This window comes from Notolepis coatsorum (genome assembly GCF_963971535.1).
Source record: "Notolepis coatsorum genome assembly, chromosome: 14".
NCBI classification, from domain to species: Eukaryota; Metazoa; Chordata; class Actinopteri; order Aulopiformes; family Paralepididae; genus Notolepis; species Notolepis coatsorum.
This window is the reverse complement of record NC_140178.1, coordinates 72737120-72755703: the sequence shown is the minus strand read 5'-3', so window position 1 is coordinate 72755703 and position 18584 is coordinate 72737120. Positions and strand designations below refer to the sequence as shown.

The 18584-nt window shown below is 42.2% G+C and overlaps 1 protein-coding gene across 1 annotated transcript in view; it reads right to left on the bottom strand.

Annotated features, from left to right (window-relative positions):
- Positions 1–18584, bottom strand: part of tom1l2a (target of myb1 like 2 membrane trafficking protein a) — a 92356-nt gene that overhangs the window by 36885 nt on the left and 36887 nt on the right. Inside the window, 7 exon segments of the mRNA XM_084328941.1 lie at positions 43–176; positions 5364–5480; positions 9788–9949; positions 10037–10171; positions 15238–15290; positions 15293–15386; positions 17920–17998. Of these exon segments, the coding sequence (XP_084185067.1) occupies positions 43–176; positions 5364–5480; positions 9788–9949; positions 10037–10171; positions 15238–15290; positions 15293–15386; positions 17920–17998 (774 nt within the window).

Sequence of the window (18584 nt, the reverse complement as noted above, 5' to 3'; positions counted from 1 at the left end):
CACCAGTGTGCCTCTCTCTCCAGCCGGCCTTTGACCTCTGACCTCTCGTATCGGAGGAAGATGTTGTTGAGGTCGTCGTTGACGTGGAGCAGCTCCTCCGTCACCTCCTCGTTGGAGACACGCGAGATGAGCTCCACTACTCTCTGCTGCATGGCCCTGCATGTCCTGTTCAGTTCCTACACACACATTCAAAAGAAAACATTAAAGGAATGATCCGTGATTTACTCTAAAATGTGTTGTCTGGAGTCTTTTTATACAAGGACTGACCGGAACACTTGATCAACAAAAGGTTTTACAGAAATGTAGAGGCTGTAAAAAGGTTTATTTTCCTTTGCAGAGTACAACAGATCTGTATTGTATCAAGAAATTATGTGAATGTGTCCATTCGTTCATAAAAAATGTATTTAATCTCGAAAGATCATTGAGAGCGAGCTCAGTCAAGAAAAATACAGCACATATATAAAATTTAAAACAAGAAAAGTTCATCAATAAAACTGCAGACTGGGGTGAAAATGGTTAAGTCATTATGGTGCTATAGATAAAATTGTTATGTAGAGTAATTATTTATTTGAGAGAATACATCCACAGAGATTTTAGAAAGGAGGGGAATAAAATGGGTATTGTTTTCCTCCCAAAAGAGTATTGATTAATGAATTTATCATAAAAGAAATGTTGAAGGTCCAAAATGAATAGTTGTTGTTTACATGTTGCATGCATGTATCCCCTCCCTATGTGTAATGCAGATTTCCCAAGTTCAGTGCAAACTCTTAGGGTTTGAAGTGTACGCCAATCATTCGAGCAAGTATGATAAGGTCCAGAGGTCCAATAATGGAGTGATATAAGGGGGAAGATCTCCAACAATGGCTTTATATAGAAACATATGCAAGATCCAAAATTCAGATGGTCAAATACAGTGCCGACTGCTGCTATAAATTAATGGGCCAGTGAGCAGTGAGTATGTGAGGGGCGAGGATTAAGAGCAGAGGTCCCTATAGAGCATGAACATTGTAGTTGGTTAACATCCAAAACACTACCTTCCCTTGAGAGAGCAACGCAGAAAAATGTAAAACACATATATATTTATTCTAAATTCACTTGTATTTTGTAAGTGACTGAATATTTGGTCAGGTGCACATACAAAACACTTGTACTTTGAATATTCAACTGTCTTTGTACTTTTACTTTGATTGTTCAACAGTCTTTGTACTTTTACTTTGATTGTTCAACCATCTTTGTACTTTTACCTTGATTGTTCAACCGTCTTTGTACTTTTACCTTGATTGTTCAACCGTCTTTGTACTTTTACCTTGATTGTTCAACAGTCTGAGGAAAACCTTTTTTAGGCGGACGGCCTGGATCCCCTATTGTGAGGCATCTCTTAATAGTCTTTCTTTCCCACAAACCTAGACTTGACACAAATACCAGAGTGGATTTGGCCAGAGGGGGCTTGCACTCTGTCCACGATCTATACGGGAGTTAGCGGACCACTGCTTACAGTGGGAACTTTTTTAGAGGTTAAGTTAAGAAACAATAAAGACTTTATTTACCACCAGGTCTTTTGTCTTTAATGTTAGCTTGCAAACTTAAATAGTCTTGGTAAGCCTCATAAAAAATCGTTTGGGAAAAAAAGGAAAAACATCGTGATGTGTATCGGCAAAAGGTCAGAAAGTATCGCGATATGATATTTATGCCATATCGCCCACCCCTACCAGGTACCCAGGTGGGGTATCCCCCGGGCCTTTCTGTGTTTGCATGTTCCCCTCCAGAATATAAACCCAATGGAAAAACATGCAGAACAGATCGCCAACGCTGACGAAGACGGACAGGAGCACTTGGATTGGTCCCCGGGCTCGGCCCCACGTCACAGCCCATGTCAGCTCCCGGCTGCCCTTGGGAGGAAGGACGACGGGATGGGTCAAGCGCAGAGACGAAATTGAATGGGCGACCCAAAAATTGCATGCGTGTGTTCCTGTGTGTGCCACCCATCACATGTGTGTGTCGCTGCATGACGACATTGTCAATGTGTGCAATGAATAAAGACTTCTTCAAAGTCCAGTTTAATCTTTTAATGTTAATCTTTAACCACAGTTTTATTCCTCCTTTTTAATGATGCAGGGTTGATGCTTTTTAATGATGCAGGGTTGATGCTTTTTAATGATGCAGGGTTGATGCTTTTTAATGATGCAGGGTTGATGCTGAAGTCTCTCAGGTTCATTACAGGTGACTGCTACACCCATCACAAAATGTATAGTTTTGTAGTCATTACGGTTAGGATTTTAGAGCACTTTAAAAACAAGAGGCACAAGCTTGTCATATGCCATGGCAGCCAAAACAAAGGGAGCATGGGCCAAACTTGGTTATAATCCTAGTCGAGTTTCAAACAAAATACACACCTATGGGTTAACATGGGTAATCTGAGCAAGGTGCTAAAATACAATTAAAAATGTCCAGGACATTTGGTAATTTCAGTCAATGTTTCAGGTTTCCCATGACTGGAAATCAAATCTCTGGATTTCCAGAATGAGTGTGAACCCCGACTAGGAATTCTAAGACCAGCGCTAGCTGGACACCTGGAGTTGCGGCTCCCTCTAGTGGCCCACAGAGTAAATGCCTCATACAGTATTCAGAGGTTTATAAAAGGCTAAAAAGATATGCCTCCTAAAGTGTCTAAACGGACGTACAGGAAGTACAAGCTGCAGGCGTTCCAGTTTCGACAAAACAATTATAGTGCATAATATTTCCTCGTTTAAGCCACTGCAACGGCTTTGCCTGAAGAATTTACTACATGACTGGGACGTTCTAGCTTGTTTGCCGACATGATTCGGGAAAAGTTTGGTCCGTTCGGAGGCAGCTTCCAGGGGAAGTACATACATCGGAAATTCTACCCCATAATAATAAAATAATAAAAATGTAAAGCACCTTTCATACAGAAACTGCAGCTCACATTGCAATAAAATAGTTCTGGATTACTGTTCAACAGTTCAAAGTCGTCTTCACATTCTCTGTTTGGTATCCACAGTTTAAAACTTGACAGTCTTCCCTCCTGTTTTATACCCACTTTGACCCTTTGAACCTCCCACCTAGGGCAAACCTCCCTCTCAGGGCGCAGTTCCCTCTCTCAGGGTGCAGTTCTAGGCCTGGGTCCTACACAGTTTTAAAGCCTGACAGTCTCTTGTTTGATACCCACACAGTTTAATACCTGACAGTTTTGAACCTGTAATAAAAAGCAATAGACAGAGTAAAATAATACAGTGCAATAATAGAATAGTAGAATAGAATAGATAGTAAAATGATGCAATAGAATGGACAGAGTAAAATAGTGCTACAGTACAATCAACAGCGGGGTGTATTAGAAGGCTATGGTGAAGAGGTACGTTTTTAGCTTATTTTTGAAAATATTAAGAGATCTAGCTTCCCTAATGTCCATAGGTAGTGTGTTCCATAACTTTGGTGCATAGTTTGCAAAGGCTGCATCCCCGATTTTCCTTAGACTGTGGCTTGGAACCTTCAATAGACCAGTAGTAGATGATCGCAATGTTCTAGGAGACACATAGTTGACTAGAGAATTTGCAATGTAGCTTGGTCCTGTTCCATTTAGTGCTTTGTATATAAGGAGGAGGACCTTGACATCAATTCTAAATGTTACCGGAAGCCAGTGTAGGTTAGCTAATACTGGACTGATGTGGTCTCTCCTCTTGGTTCTAGTTAGTAGCCTAGCTGCAGAGTTTTTAATGAGTTGGAGTCATTGTGTTTTTTTTTGGGAGGCCAGTGCAGGCCAGTGCATTACAGTAGTCAAGTCGGCTTGAGATAAAGGCATGGATCAGTTTTTCAGCGTCTTTTTGATTTATAAACGGCCGTACCTTAGCTATGTTTCTAAGGTGGAAAATGATGTTTTTGTCACCTTGTTGATGTGTGATTTAAAGCTTAGGTCTGAGTCTATTATAACACCAAGACTAGATCCAAGGAGTAGTTATACAAAGTAGGACCGACTAGTAGGATTTCAGTTTTGCCCTCATTTAATTTTAGGAAGTTGTTCGTCATCCATTTGTTTATTGCTAAGAGACAGGCGGAAATAGAGTTTATAGCTGTGTGATCATTTGGTTCAGAGGAGATGTACAATTGTATGTCATCTGCGTAACTATGGAAACATACATTGTGTTTTCTAATGATGTCTCCGAATGACAGCATGTATAGTGAGAATAATAATGGACCAAGGCAGCTCCCCTGTGGAACTCCGAAGTAGGCGTCATGTTTCTCAGAAGAATGATCTCCAAGCATGACGTAATATTTTCTCCCTTTGATATATGTTCTGAACCAGTTTAATACATAGTCAGAAAGACCAACTAACTTTTCTAGATGATTTATTAGGATATCATGGTCGATCGTGTCAAACGCTGCGCTTAGATCTAATAGGACGAGAATTGAGACTTTGTTTGCATCAGAGTTTATTCTGAGGTCACCAATTATTTTTGTAAGAGCAGTTTCAGTGCTATGGTGTGTTCTGAAGCCTGATTGAAATTCCTCCATGATGTTGTTTTCTTTGAGAAATGAGTTTATTTGTATTGAGACCATTTTTTCAAGTATCTTGCTGATGAATGAGAGGTTGGATATTGGCCTATAGTTGGTTAGTACATTACTGTCTAGTTTGTGTTTCTTTAGTAAGGGTCTTACGACAGCAGTTTTGAATGCGTCTGGGAAAATACTGTACCTGTCATAGACACACCATAGACACTTTCAGCAGTAGTTCTTTACCAGGCTTTATCTCACGGAGATACAACTGGGAACAAGGTTAATAAAAGGCAAACAGATTGAGTTCAAATGGCAATGGTTTCAAATATTTAGGAAATGCATTGTTGCAACTTTTGGAGACCATTGGAGAGGCTACGTTGGGAGAGGAATCCAGCAGATTCCCAGCGTGCGATCAAAACAACAAGATGTCTTTTTGCATGATTCTGGGCTAAGCAGACAGACATTGGGGCTTGCATTCCCAAAGCACCTCAGAGTTGTTCTAATCTCAGACCAATAATCTATATCAACATCATATCATCCATATTGTTACTCAGCTGTAAGAGTTGTACCATTCCTGCTGACTTGTCGTACAGAACTTGTAAGCATCAGCTAAATTACCAAATGTAAACATTTTTAAATGTATATCATTCCATATCATCCAGAGGTCAAAAGTAACCAGCCCTTGATGTGTTTGATCCTGATCTTGTTTATTTGTTACGGATTACCTCCCATATTATTATTATCTATTTAGTGAATATAAGCAGCATCATAGTGTTTTTACATTTACTAAGGAGAAAAGACACGCTGGTAGTCTTAAATTAAATTTGATTAAAAGAAAAAGAGGTGCCTTTAACCTGCAGCAGTTCTAGATCGGAGGCCTCCTCCTGGCCAGGGACCATCTCCGTCAGCATCTCCGACATCACTTTGGTGTTTCCTCTCACAATGTCCAGCTCACTGCGCAGCCGGGCGATCTAGGGTCACACACACACACACACACGGTCAGAAGTCATAAAGGACGCACCCAGGGCTTATCGAGTGGCAGACACACATACACACATGGGGTCAAAGGTCATTAGGATGCACCCAGGGCTTATCGCGTGGCAGACACAAACACAAGGGGTCAAAGGTCATTAGGACGCACCCAGGGCTTATCGAGTGGCAGACACACACACACATGGGGTCAAATTTAGGGCTGTCACGATTAGTAGACACCGTCGACAATGTAATTTCGTCGATTTGCATATTCATGATCGATGCGTCGTATTGTTTTGAACATGGCGGAAAACCCAGCTGAGAGTGCGGGAGAGGGTACATCCAAAAGAAACCGACCCAGAGCATCCAAAGTGTGGGAATTCTTTAACCAACAACCCAATAATACGGTGCTTTGCACGCTGTGCAAAGCCGAAATGGCATATCACAATAGCATGACGGCCATGCCGAAAGCATCCAGGAGCTGTTACCCAACAGGATGGAGCAACGTGGTAACGTTATGCACGTGTAACTCTGTAGCAGACTAGCAGTCTTAAAAAGTCTTGTCTAAACTAACCAGTATATGGTTAGTTCTATAACACATTTTATTGAAGCTGGTAAAACCCAAAAGCATGACATAAGTGGAGAAAACGAGAGTTGCTTAGCCTTAGAGCAATCAATCAATAACTCACAACACCAACAATGAATAACTCACAAACACTGGTCTTATTACATTTGTCAGGGTACAGGACAATATGCAATATAAACATTATGGCAGGTGAAAAAATTGCCAAGCTTACAGTAAGTCAAGTTCCTCTCAATTTATCTCCCAATCACTCGCGCACACGCAACAAATTAGTGGAAAAATAAATAGCATGCTTGTCCCCCAAAAACACACAACCTGAAGCCCCTTTCGCATATGCACTGGACTCCTGACAATCTGCACTTTAATAGGAGGGGCTGTATGTGCTAACGCTGAGTTAATCCTACCAGTACCTACAAGTCCTACATCCGCGCACAATGCCAAACTAAGTCCATGACGGAACACAGGCAACGTTAGCAGAATTCACACAGCAAGCGAGTGGGTGTATTAATTAACGTAGACTAACCATGTTTCATACACAATGATGTTGCATACAGATATCATTTTCCAGTTAATAGTTCAATGAAAACATATGGCTTTAGTCTCATCAAGAGTTTGTGCGAGGTGCCCAATATGTTCCAAACTGCGTGGAGGCGCTCGTCTGGGAACGGGACTGCAGCAGAGTCATACGTGTATATGTGTGCGTCTCACAGTGTTTTAGTCTATATGAAATTATTATTAAGTGGGCATACCGGTAATTTGTTAAATAAGTCAGCCTTTGCTAAAAATAAATAAATGTGTTGAAACATCTGGGCTCAAACGTCACGTGATCAGTTCAACATACCAGGTAATCCATTTATTTATTCATCTGATCTTTTTTTTCATCATTTAGCTACAGACATATATAGATTGAATGGTAAACAATGTCATAGTAACTGGTGGGTGTTATATTATTTCAAGATAATAAAGTAGCTATAATACTCACCCTACTCATGTACAGTAGGCATCCACACTACACAGCATTTATAGACATAAATAAACTTCATGGCTCATGATGAATGTTATTATCAATATTATGAATACTAATTAAAATATAAAATGTTCCATTACAAATGTAATCAATTATTGTTTTTTCTGGTCAATTAAGCAGCAAGCTTATAGATTAATCCATAAAATAATCAATGATTAATCGATAACAAAATAGTCGTTAATGACAGCCCTAGATGTCATTAACCCCTTAAGCCCGAGCGGTCTGGTATTTAATATCACGTCATAAATAGATCAATACAGTCCATATTAATTAATGTTGCATTTCTTTTTCAAATGTAGCCAAGAGTAAAGACCCTAACCCTATCAAAACAGCAGTCAAAGTGTATATTTTCCACACTACATTTGTTTACCAATGATTTTAAGCAAAATATTAATTCATAAATATCTCGGCGCATCCCGGCGGAAACCAGATTAATTAGACGGAAATAAAGGAAGCTGTCATACGCATTTGTAATCCTATGAAAGAAGAGACCCAGGGCTTTCGAATTTCATAAAACTACACTACACAGCCCATGCTACCCCTGGCCCTGTCAAACGTGAAATAATGAGTCTCATGGGTCGAACAAACCTGAACGTTATTGCCATAAAATAGAACGTAGTTTGTTTCTTTACCGTTCTGTGAACGCCTAGGAAAAAAACACATCTCAATCTGATGAAAAATGGCGGAGCATCTTTCATTACAAAAAAGTAACTGTACTTACAGTAGATTTCATTCACGGTCTTTGCTACCCTGTTACAGGCACCTGGTGGTACTAGAGGTGGTTAACTCTGCCTTTGGAAAGAGGAGATTCGGCCCGATCCATAGATGTATGACTTGGCCATAATAAGGTCATTTATAGGCCTGATATTCTATATTATATATTCATATTTAAAATTGCATGTGTCTAGATGGCAAAATTCAGTACTGCATCTACAAAAAAAAAACTGTAACTCATCTGCCCTTTATTCATTTGCTTAGATTTCTTGTACACTTGATCTCAAGAAGGTGCTGAATGAGCTCAGTGGTCAATGAATGAGCTCAGACGCTCCACGTCTGGTCAATGTTAGCATGGTGTTATTCACCATCAAAGATTAAAAAAAAAATTATAATAATAATTTATATTCTCCTTTGGTTCATTACAATTTACTCAAGCATAGTAACAGACACAATTTTTCTGAGAATACTGGGAATACATTCCCTGAGGTCCATAGATGTCCCTAGATACCAAGAACATGCAAATGGCCCTTGTAGAAGTGGAGCAGCATTCCATTTACTTGGGTATGTACTTTTAGGCGAATTTAAAAGAAAATATGGCTTAGGGCTTAAGAGGTTAAGCTTACAGAGTAAACTAAAACGGTTTCATAGACCTGATTACATTTAACATTTTGTTTCTTGTTATAAGGGGGTGATATTGGGGGTCACGGTGTCTGTATGATCGATTATCAAACTGGGAGCATGAAATGGGAAAGTTATTCCTCTTTTCAGACTTAAAAGCTCTTAACTCATTCGTCGCCAGCTATTAGTTAGGGCCCGCTGTAGCTAGGCCGAGCTAGGCCGCGCTTTAAACAATAGGACTGAGTCACCTTGTTTGTAGAGCTATAACTATATTCTATATTATAGCTATGGATACAATACTATGGCCCATTTGACATCACCTATCTATCGTTCAATATGTGAAAACAAATAAATGTTTCCATCCATACGTTCCTGTGTTATACCGTGGTGAATATAAGTATGGTTTTAGAGCGGTCTAGTGTAATTCATGAAATGCTGAATTATAGCCCTACTGTATACGTCAATTCCACTATAGACGTTGCCATTTCTTACCTGTATACGCTATTATCTCTAAATCAATATCATATCATAGGTGTTATGTTCCATAAGGGGGGGGGTCGTTTCTGATTATTTGATTGTCAGTAACGGCATTCGTATTGAACACTAAAAACGCTTATCAGCCCGATCGGTATAAAAGCATTGCAGGATCAAGCTAAAATTGACGTCAGATCGTTCTTACCTGTGATCGGGGGTATTCCAAAAATAATATTCCAGTTGTTTGATCGCCATCTGGTACATCCAATGTCCATTTGGCCCACGGCATAATAAGGTTACAAAGGGTGCTCAATACTGCAGTCTAGCGGGATGCGGCTGGTATTGCAGTTTGGCGACCTCAGACTCATTCCCCGGCCTATGGTAACACAGAGGTCCGTGGATGAATAATGAATAAAAATATCGAATAAAGGAATAAACGACCAAAACCAGAGAAATCTCGGGTCTTGGTGCCCAACACATGGCGAGTTAACCCGGGATATCTCGGGTCTGGTGCCGAATGTGTTAAAAGGGGCATTTCACAGATTTTTCACCTGAATCCTGTCAGTCTATTGTGATGGTATACAGCTTGAGGTGGTTATTTAAAGCTTTCTGCTGGTCTGTTAGAAATATGTTCCTGTATATGAATAAAAAAACTATTTCCACTATAGAAGACTGTAAACGCAAACGGATTAAACTACAACCAAACATGTCGAAATTGGATCCAAAGCAATGATAATGAACATTGTGCTAATGCCTAATAATTCTTACAGTGCAGACTGACACAAGCCAACAAACTCTGAATAATTTATTCTTTGTTTGTAGCCCCCACCTCCCCACCTCTTGTGCACGTCCCCTAGTTCATGTGGCATTATATTAATGTGTGTCACCTGTTCAGGGTTGGCTGTGATGGGGCCCGGTGTGTTGGGGATGTGGGGGATCTGTGTGGCGGAGGAGGAGGGGGTCAGGACTGCTGCGGGTTTAGGGGGGGCCACGGCAGGTGGGACGGGGGCTTTGTACTTGAGCACGGCTGGGTCCACCTCGGGAACGCCCTGGAAGAAAATCAAGCCAAATTAATAGGGGTTAATTGTGTGTGTGTGTGTGTGTGTGTGTGTGTGCGCGTGTCCACTGCTCCTCACCCTCTGTGGTGTGTGAATGGGTGACAGAGCATCCAGGTCTGCCATGGGGAACTCAATGCCTTTCCTCTTCAACTCCTCATAAATGTGGACCACGCCTGTCAGGTCAGGGCTACTCCTGAAGGCGTCCGCCCAGGCCTAAAACAAACAAACACACACACACACACGTATTAACATGACATTACATACTATAACATGAGCCTATGAACAGGAAAAAGGTTATTAGCAGGATGCAAGTGTTGAAGCTCTTGGCAGACATTATTATCCAGAGATAATTACACCAATAAGTACAGCCTTAGTCAGCTAATCAAAGGATACACTTTTTGTGTGCCACAGTATATGCATACTAGGGGTGGAAAGGTTCATGGTGCAGTTCATATCACGGTTTTCGATTCGGTATGGTTCAGCAGGGAGAAAAAATACCCTTGCTAATTCAAATAGGAAAAATATTATAATAATAATAAGTTTTACCTTCAATGTTTTAGCTGAAAGCATAAGGAACACATACTTGTCTATTATCAATTATTTGTTATTTGCCTCACATCGTGTCATGATGACATGACTGACAGGCCTATTTAAACTTGCCTCACATTGAGTCATGATAACATGACTGACAGGCCTATTTAAACTTGCCTCACATTGAGTCATGATGACATGACTGACAGGCCTATTTAAACTTCATCACATTGAGTCATGATGATGTGACTGACAGGCCTATTTCAACTTCATCACATTGAGTCAATAGTGCACGTCATCACATTGCGATGACGATGCCTTTTTGCGTCCTGCAGTGACTTCAGAGACATCCCAGCACCACAAAACTAATTCAGACCAAGACAAGGTCAAGCAGCGTCCAACATCCTTCAACACAGCCAAATAGACCAGAGAGAGGTTGCAGAACAGAGAGTCCTTGTCTAAAAAGAGGTGTGTGTCCCAGAGGGGTTTCCAAAAGCCTACCGACCAATACCTATAAATAACGAGAGGACACAGGGAAGAGAGAGGAGAACAGCACCTGCTAGTCCAGATGCCCCCTGGGTAACCGGATAGCACCAGGCAGCAGTCTGCAGCACAACACCTGGGAACACATGCTTTCCAACAATAGACATATATGACTAGAGGCTGCTGCTCACCTATGTCCTGTGATGATGGAACCTTAAAATGCTCCCATCGAAACCAGTGCCATACCGTCTATACCACTGACACTAAAACCAACCACTGAAACCAGTATTAAATACAATGACACCATGTGACACTAAAACTAACCACCGAAACCAGTACTAAATACACCATGTGACACTAAAACCAACCACAGAAGCCAGTACTAAATACAATGGCACCATGTGACACTAGTACTGGTTTCAGTGGCTAGTTTTAAAGTACATTGACACCATGTGACAATAAAACTCTCCATTAACACATTGGGCCGGTGCCATGCCCCTTCCGGGAATTGAGCCGTTGTCTGCCATCGCTCTGTTTAATATAGCTGAATGTTTATATTATAGCTATGGATCTAATAAAACCGTCGATTGTCAGTGAGTTACTTCTGGTCAACATGCAAAAAACAGATTTTCATCCGTACATTTCCGTTTTAAATATGAGTATAGTTTGGGTGCTTCCGAGTGATCCCAGGAAAAAATATGCGATAATAGCGTTTTAGTGAAATCCAGTTATCATGTTGTAATTTTTTTATTATCCTTCCTCATGCAAGAATGAAATGTGGTTTAGACCGTTAAATTATTAATGGAAATAGCGAATAAAAGAAATACAGAGAGAAAAACGTAGATCTACGTTTCCGGCACTCAAGCGCTAGAAACATAGAACTACGTGAATGTCTTTTGTGTTTGTGGTGTATTTTTGTTTTTATTTGGTATATTGGTATTTTGTATTTATTAGTTAAGTTTAGATCGGTATTTATTATTCTTTATTAGTCATTATTATTATTATTATTATTATTATTATTATTATTATTATTATTATTATTATTATTATTATTATTATTATTATTGTTACTGTCGATATTGTGTTGTTGTTTGTTGTTGTTAACATTTTAAAATAAAAAAATAAACTTGATCAAAAAGAAAATAACTGTCCATTAGAACCTATACTAATGACACTCTCCCCCACAGTTACTGGGTGTTCAGACTGACATGAGCCGGATCATCAGTTAGAAATCCCTCGAGCAGTAGTTTTCTTCTTTTGGTCAGTCAGTGTGCATTTCAATAACAGAATTGAACAGTATATAGACCACTGCAACACTTCCGGTATTCTGAAATCATGGGAGAGAGAGCAGGGGGAGAACATGAATGAATGTGGACGAGAGCCTTGACATTAAGTGGTTGTAGCTACGGCTGTGGGGGTGCTGGAGACATGATCCAATAGACTTTTATATGCCTGAGCCTTGGAGGGGAAATAAGTGCAGAAATCAGCGACAAACGATGCATGCTCTCGAAGGCAGAGAAATCCCGGCAAGTCTACTGGAGTCTGAGTTGCTAGGCAACAGGGATTCTGGCCAGCTATACACACGAGGGAGAGAAGAGGAGAAGTGACGGAGTGGGATAACGGTTTTCCTGAAGGTATTTTGTGATTGCTATATGGGGGGGAAAAAATTACAAAAAAGAATGACTAGCTCTTGACAAGCATGCAGTCGTTCAGTATTGACATTACTAAATGAGATGTCTGGGTTTCATCACCTGTGCATTGTATGTTACTATTGCACTTCACTGTTACATTTGCACTCTGGTTGCATTGTACTTGTGCTGTATAATGACAATACATTTGAATCTAATGTCATTTTGAGATCAGTCGCAAATCGCTTCCATGCTACCTGTTGAATGGGTCGCGTCTATGCCTTCTACAACGCTGTTCGGTTTCCGGGTTTCTCTGATTGGCCGCTGACCTATGCTATTACGCCCCCCTTTACACTCTCGCGCTGTCTCACGCTGTGAAGCGCCAGCGGGGCGATGCGGTGGTTTCTCCCCGGCTTCCGTGCGCCGCGCTGCCGCCGGCTTGACTCTGTCCAGCTCCAGCAGCAGCGGCCGTCTTCCGCCGCCTGCGGTATCCTCCCTCCGAGGCGGCTCGTTCTTATTATTATCCCCCATTGTTCAGGTCGACATGGTCGCACAAACACCCGTTGGAGGAGTAGTGGGGGAGAAGAAGAGGAATATTTTTAAATAGCAAGAATTATCGACTGGCAACTCTGTGCTCGTGAATGAATGAATGAATGAATGAATGAATGAATGAATGAATGAACACTTTATTTAACAGATTGCAGAATGGGTACAATACAGTACGGCTCAATACACACAATTGTTAAGGGGTTGCAGACCAGAGAAAGACGTTTGTCTTGTTTACATCAGAGTCCCCCTGTTTACATCAGGGTGCAGCTGCAGGTACTGTATGGAGAGAGAGGCACACAACAACAGACAGACAGCCAGTTTCAATCACTGAGCTGTCTGTCTGTTGTTGTGTGCCTCTCTCTCCATACAGTACCAGCAGCTGCAGGTATGACGAGCACAGAGTTGCCAGTCGATAATTCTTGCTATTTAAAAATATTCCTCTTCTTCTCCCCCACTACTCCTCCAACGGGTGTTTGTGCGACCATGTCGACCTGAACAATGGGGGATAATAATAAGAACGAGCCGCCTCGGAGGGAGGATACCGCAGGCGGCGGAAAACGGCCGCTGCTGCTGGAGCTGGACAGAGTCAAGCCGGCGGCAGCGCGGCGCACGGAAGCCGGAGAGAAACCACCGCATCGCCCCGCTGGCGCTTCACAGCGCGAGAGTGTAAAGGGGGGCGTAATAGCATAGGTCAGCGGCCAATCAGAGGAACCCGGAAACCGAACAGCGTTGTAGAAGGCATAGACGCGAATGGGTCAGCATGGTGCAGATGCAATGCCAACCCTTTGCCGTTTTGCACACGCCTCCTTTGTCCTTATAAGGAGCTGGCGGGGCGTGTCTGTATGCAAATTCCTGTGTACGAGAATGCGCGTTGCAGTTTAAGAATGAGTGACGTATTTCATTCATGGGAACCCAGCTGTGAAGATTTTGGCCACTTAGGGAGACCGTTTCAGGCTTTCAGGAATCCGGAGGAGGATTTTTGTAAATGTGTTAGTACAAAATTATTTTTACCAAGATATTTACAAAGGTACTTACAAACATGTTCGAGAATGAGGACCAATGACGGCAACATTTTCTTTTTCCAATGTTATATTTAAATTTAGTTTTTGTGAGAAAAGCACAGGGATCTGATTGTGTTTTTTTTCCAATTTACTCAGTGATTAATTCATTAATACTTCACAGCGTCATTAGAATATTGCGAAAATGTTTGAGCACAGCTCAGCTTCAACTTGAAGTCGCGCTCGCCCATCGAGCCAAGATCAGTCTCCTCGCCTGCCCGTCATGGAGCGCCATTTGTCGGGTGTGCTCCATGTACATCTGTAGCTCCATGTCACCACCGAAATGTCCATTGAAATGACCCGATTTCCAATTGCTTTGTCCCACCATCACAACCGTTAGGTGGGGTGGCAGAGCCACTAGGCAGCATCAGCTATGTGGTGCCATTTATGGAGATGACTCACATAATGTCTAACAGTAAAGTGGGAAAACACTTCAGCCGATATCATGCAACGATATTAGATGGTGTGTCGTCACGTAGCGCAAAATCTTCGCAGTGGCGTATTTCAGGTCACACCCATTTACGCCTACTTGTGAAGTCACACCCCGAGGAGTAGTTAATGAGAGTGAATACTTGTGTGCACTACATACCGCTAGCCCTGTACCAAGAGAGAGAACCCTTTGTCTAATAACTATCACAGCCTGAAGGCAGCATTGACCATGAGAAAGCGATGTGCGCTACCTGTATGAGGGCCAGTAATTTGTCTTGTACGATGGTCGGAGGGTTGCTACCTGTATGAGGGCCAGTACTTTGTCTTGTACGATGGTCGGAGGGTTGCTACCTGTATGAGGGCCAGTACTTTGTCTTGTACGATGGTCGGAGGGTTGCTACCTGTATGAGGGCCAGTACTTTGTCTTGTACGATGGTCGGAGGGTTGCTACCTGTATGAGGGCCAGTACTTTGTCTTGTACGATGGTCGGAGGGTTGCTACCTGTATGAGGGCCAGTACTTTGTCTTGTACGATGGTCGGAGTGTTTCTACCTGTATGAGGGCCAGTACTTTGTCTTGTACGATGGTCGGAGGGTTACTACCTGTATGAGGGCCAGTACTTTGTCTTGTACGATGGTCGGAGGGTTGGTTTTGGGGAAATTATTTTGACCAGAACGCCGTCGATGAAATCTCTGTTGGCCACCTGGGCGTGGAACCTGTGGCCGCAGTTCTTTACGCACGTCTCCAACACCTGCAGAAAGAGAGAGAGAGAGAGAAAGAGAGATGTGGGGAGAGGGAGAGAGAGTGATGTGAGGGGGGGTGAGAGATAGATATATATAGAAGACTGATTGAGAAGATGAAGATGGGGCAGGATGACGTAGAAAGTTGTATGAGGGTGAATCAGCTAGAAAAGAGACTTTGCTTCTCTGTGACACTGAGGGGCCAGGGGAAACTTTAACTAGCGGGAGCTCTCACGAGAGGTGCTGGCTGGTTGGCTGGTTTTTTTTCGTTTTGTTTTTATCTTTATTTAATCTCGAAAGATCATTGAGAGCAAGCTTTCATTTACCAATGACGTAGTCGTAGAGAGGTACAGTACATAATACAAAAACAATATAGAAAGAGAAAAGTCAATCAATTCAACAATTTAAATGAATTAAAACAACTACAGACTGAGGTGAAATGGTTGACTATTATAGATTTAAACTGACCAATGGATACTAAAGGATCATTCAAGGCACAAGGGCACAGAAGCTAAAAGTAGATTTTCCTAATTCAGTGCAAACTCCGGGGACCATAAGCAGAATCACCAGAGTGAGTATGATAAGGTCCAGTCCAGTAATGAAGCTCAAAGAAAGAGTATGACTCCTCTAAAGTTGGCCTGGTGGGGGGGGGGGGGGGGGGGGGGGGTTGCTGCTATGTTGCTTTTTGAAGAGAAACATAGCAGATGACACTAGTAATAGAGCAGACCACATGGTTTTAAAACCCAACGTTCCTCATTAGAGAGAATTTACTCTACTGATCAAATAAGTCTACTTAATCAACAACTGTGTGAAGTCTTTTTTACCCAAACTGCAAATCAATTTAATAAAATTACCTCTTTACATCTAGCCAAGTGTTGGGATAAATCAAAGGTAAACACATATCTGTGAATACTGCTAGGATGTAGGGGAGATGTGAATTATTTGCCGGTAATAACCACTTGTGCAATGTGATGGCCAAAGAACAGGCAATCGGCTAAATTAACATGCTACAATCTCTACAATCCATATAGAATAATAATTACCCCTATATGCCTATTGCTATATCTGCAAATAACTACTGACTCAAGAACAGCAGTCCCGTGCTTCAACGTGTTTCTACCTCTTTATTTGATTTTTGTTGTTTTGGTTGTCATCATACCTCAATGACCGCTCCTACCAAGTGTCATGGAGAGGGACCCTGTCGGCCACCCGCCCCCTGCGGACGGGTGTCCCCCAGGGCTCGGTTTTAGGACCCCTTCTCTTCTCCCTCTACACTAAATCACTGGGTAACATTATCACGTCTCATGGCTTCTCCTACCACTGTTATGCCGACGATACTCAACTCTTCCTCTCCTTCCCTCCCTCAGATATCCACGTCTCTGAGCGGATCTCGGCCTGTCTGTCCGACATCTCCGCCTGGATGACGACCAACCACCTCAAACTGAACCTAAGCAAAACAGAATTGCTCCACCTGCCGGCCAAATCCTCCCCCCTGACCGACCTTTCCATCACAGTCGAGAATGCAGCTGTGACCGCGTCCCCGACCGCCAAGAACCTTGGTGTTGTCCTCGACGACCAGTTGAACTTCTCTGCTCACATCGCAGCGACAACCAGAACCTGCCGATTCCTCCTGAGCAACGTCAGAAGGATACGCCCCTTCCTGACAAAAGAAGCCACCCAACTCCTCGTCCAATCAACAGTCATCTCCCGCCTCGACTACTGCAACGCACTGCTCGCTGGCCTCCCGGCCACTGCCACTAAGCCTCTTCAACTCATTCAGAACGCAGCGGCCCGCCTGATCTCAAACCTACCGAAGTCGGCCCATGTCACCCCACTTCTTAGGGACCTGCACTGGCTCCCCATTGCTGCACGAATCCGCTTCAAGGCCCTCGACCTAGCATACCGTGCGGCAAAGGGAACTGCTCCCGCCTACCTCCGGTCAATGGTCTCTAACTACACACCCTCAAGACCCCTACGCTCTGCATCTTCTGGCCGCCTCAGACCTACTCCTATCCAAGCTCCGGGAGGGTCATCAAAGAGAAGTCGCCTATTCTCAGTCCTTGCCCCACAATGGTGGAATGAACTACCCACCCCAGTTAGGACAGCCGAAACACGTCCAATCTTTCGCCGTCGACTAAAGACGCACTTCTTCAACCATTATCTGAATTAAAAAAAATAAAAAAATATCTAACCCTAACTAACCATACTGTCATGCACTTGTCCTAATAAACTAACCTACACTGTAGCACTCAACACTTTGATGAACATTGTTACTCAGCTGATAGAGTTGTGCTCTTCCTGATGGCTTGTCGTACAGAACTTGTAAGTCGCTTTGGATAAAAGCGTCAGCTAAATGACTAAATGTAAATGTAAATGTTATATGATATTATTGTATTATATTATTATCTTGTTTTCTTACATTCTTATTTACCTTTTGTAAATTATCTTCAAACCAGTGCCATATGGTACTTTTGATAACAATACAATTATCTTGACTGACCGTGATGGGGAGGGGGGGGGGGGGGGGGGGGGGTGGCATCTTACCGTTAATGCCAGCATCACCTCTCTGTAGTTCTTGTTGCCACCCAGCCTCTTCTTCAGAGCTCTCATGGCGTCTTTAGGCCTGTAGGGGACAGCAGAGGAAACAGAGCTGAACTAGAACAGCGCGCAAAGCCTGCCAGTGCTGCTCTCCACCCATCTGGGTAACGTCAGTTACATTGATTTCAATGGACAATGGTGGGAATTATTTCAAATAAATTACTTCAGACAAGCTCTTTATAGCCAAGTAGTTTTCACATACAAGGAATTTGCTTTGGTAGTTTTCGGTGCAACAGACAATAACGCTCATATAATAAATAAAAAGATGGAGTAAATTAAATGAAATATGAACTAAGCTAAGATAGAAGCACATAGATAAATATATATATATATAAGCACAATATAATAGAATTATGAAATAAAATATAGGCCGCTGTACACTGTAAAATAAAGAGGTTGAATAAAATAGAATGATATATAAACTAAAATTAAATATGCGCAATAGAATATAGTACAATTATAGGTACAAATAAGAATAGGCCAGGGCTGTACAACTGTGCGAGATGTGGTCAAGTATACACTAATACACTAGAATAAAAAGAACAATACAGTGGGATGGGATAATTAGCAGGGCTGTGCAATTGGGCAGTTATGTGAAAAGAGTATGAAAG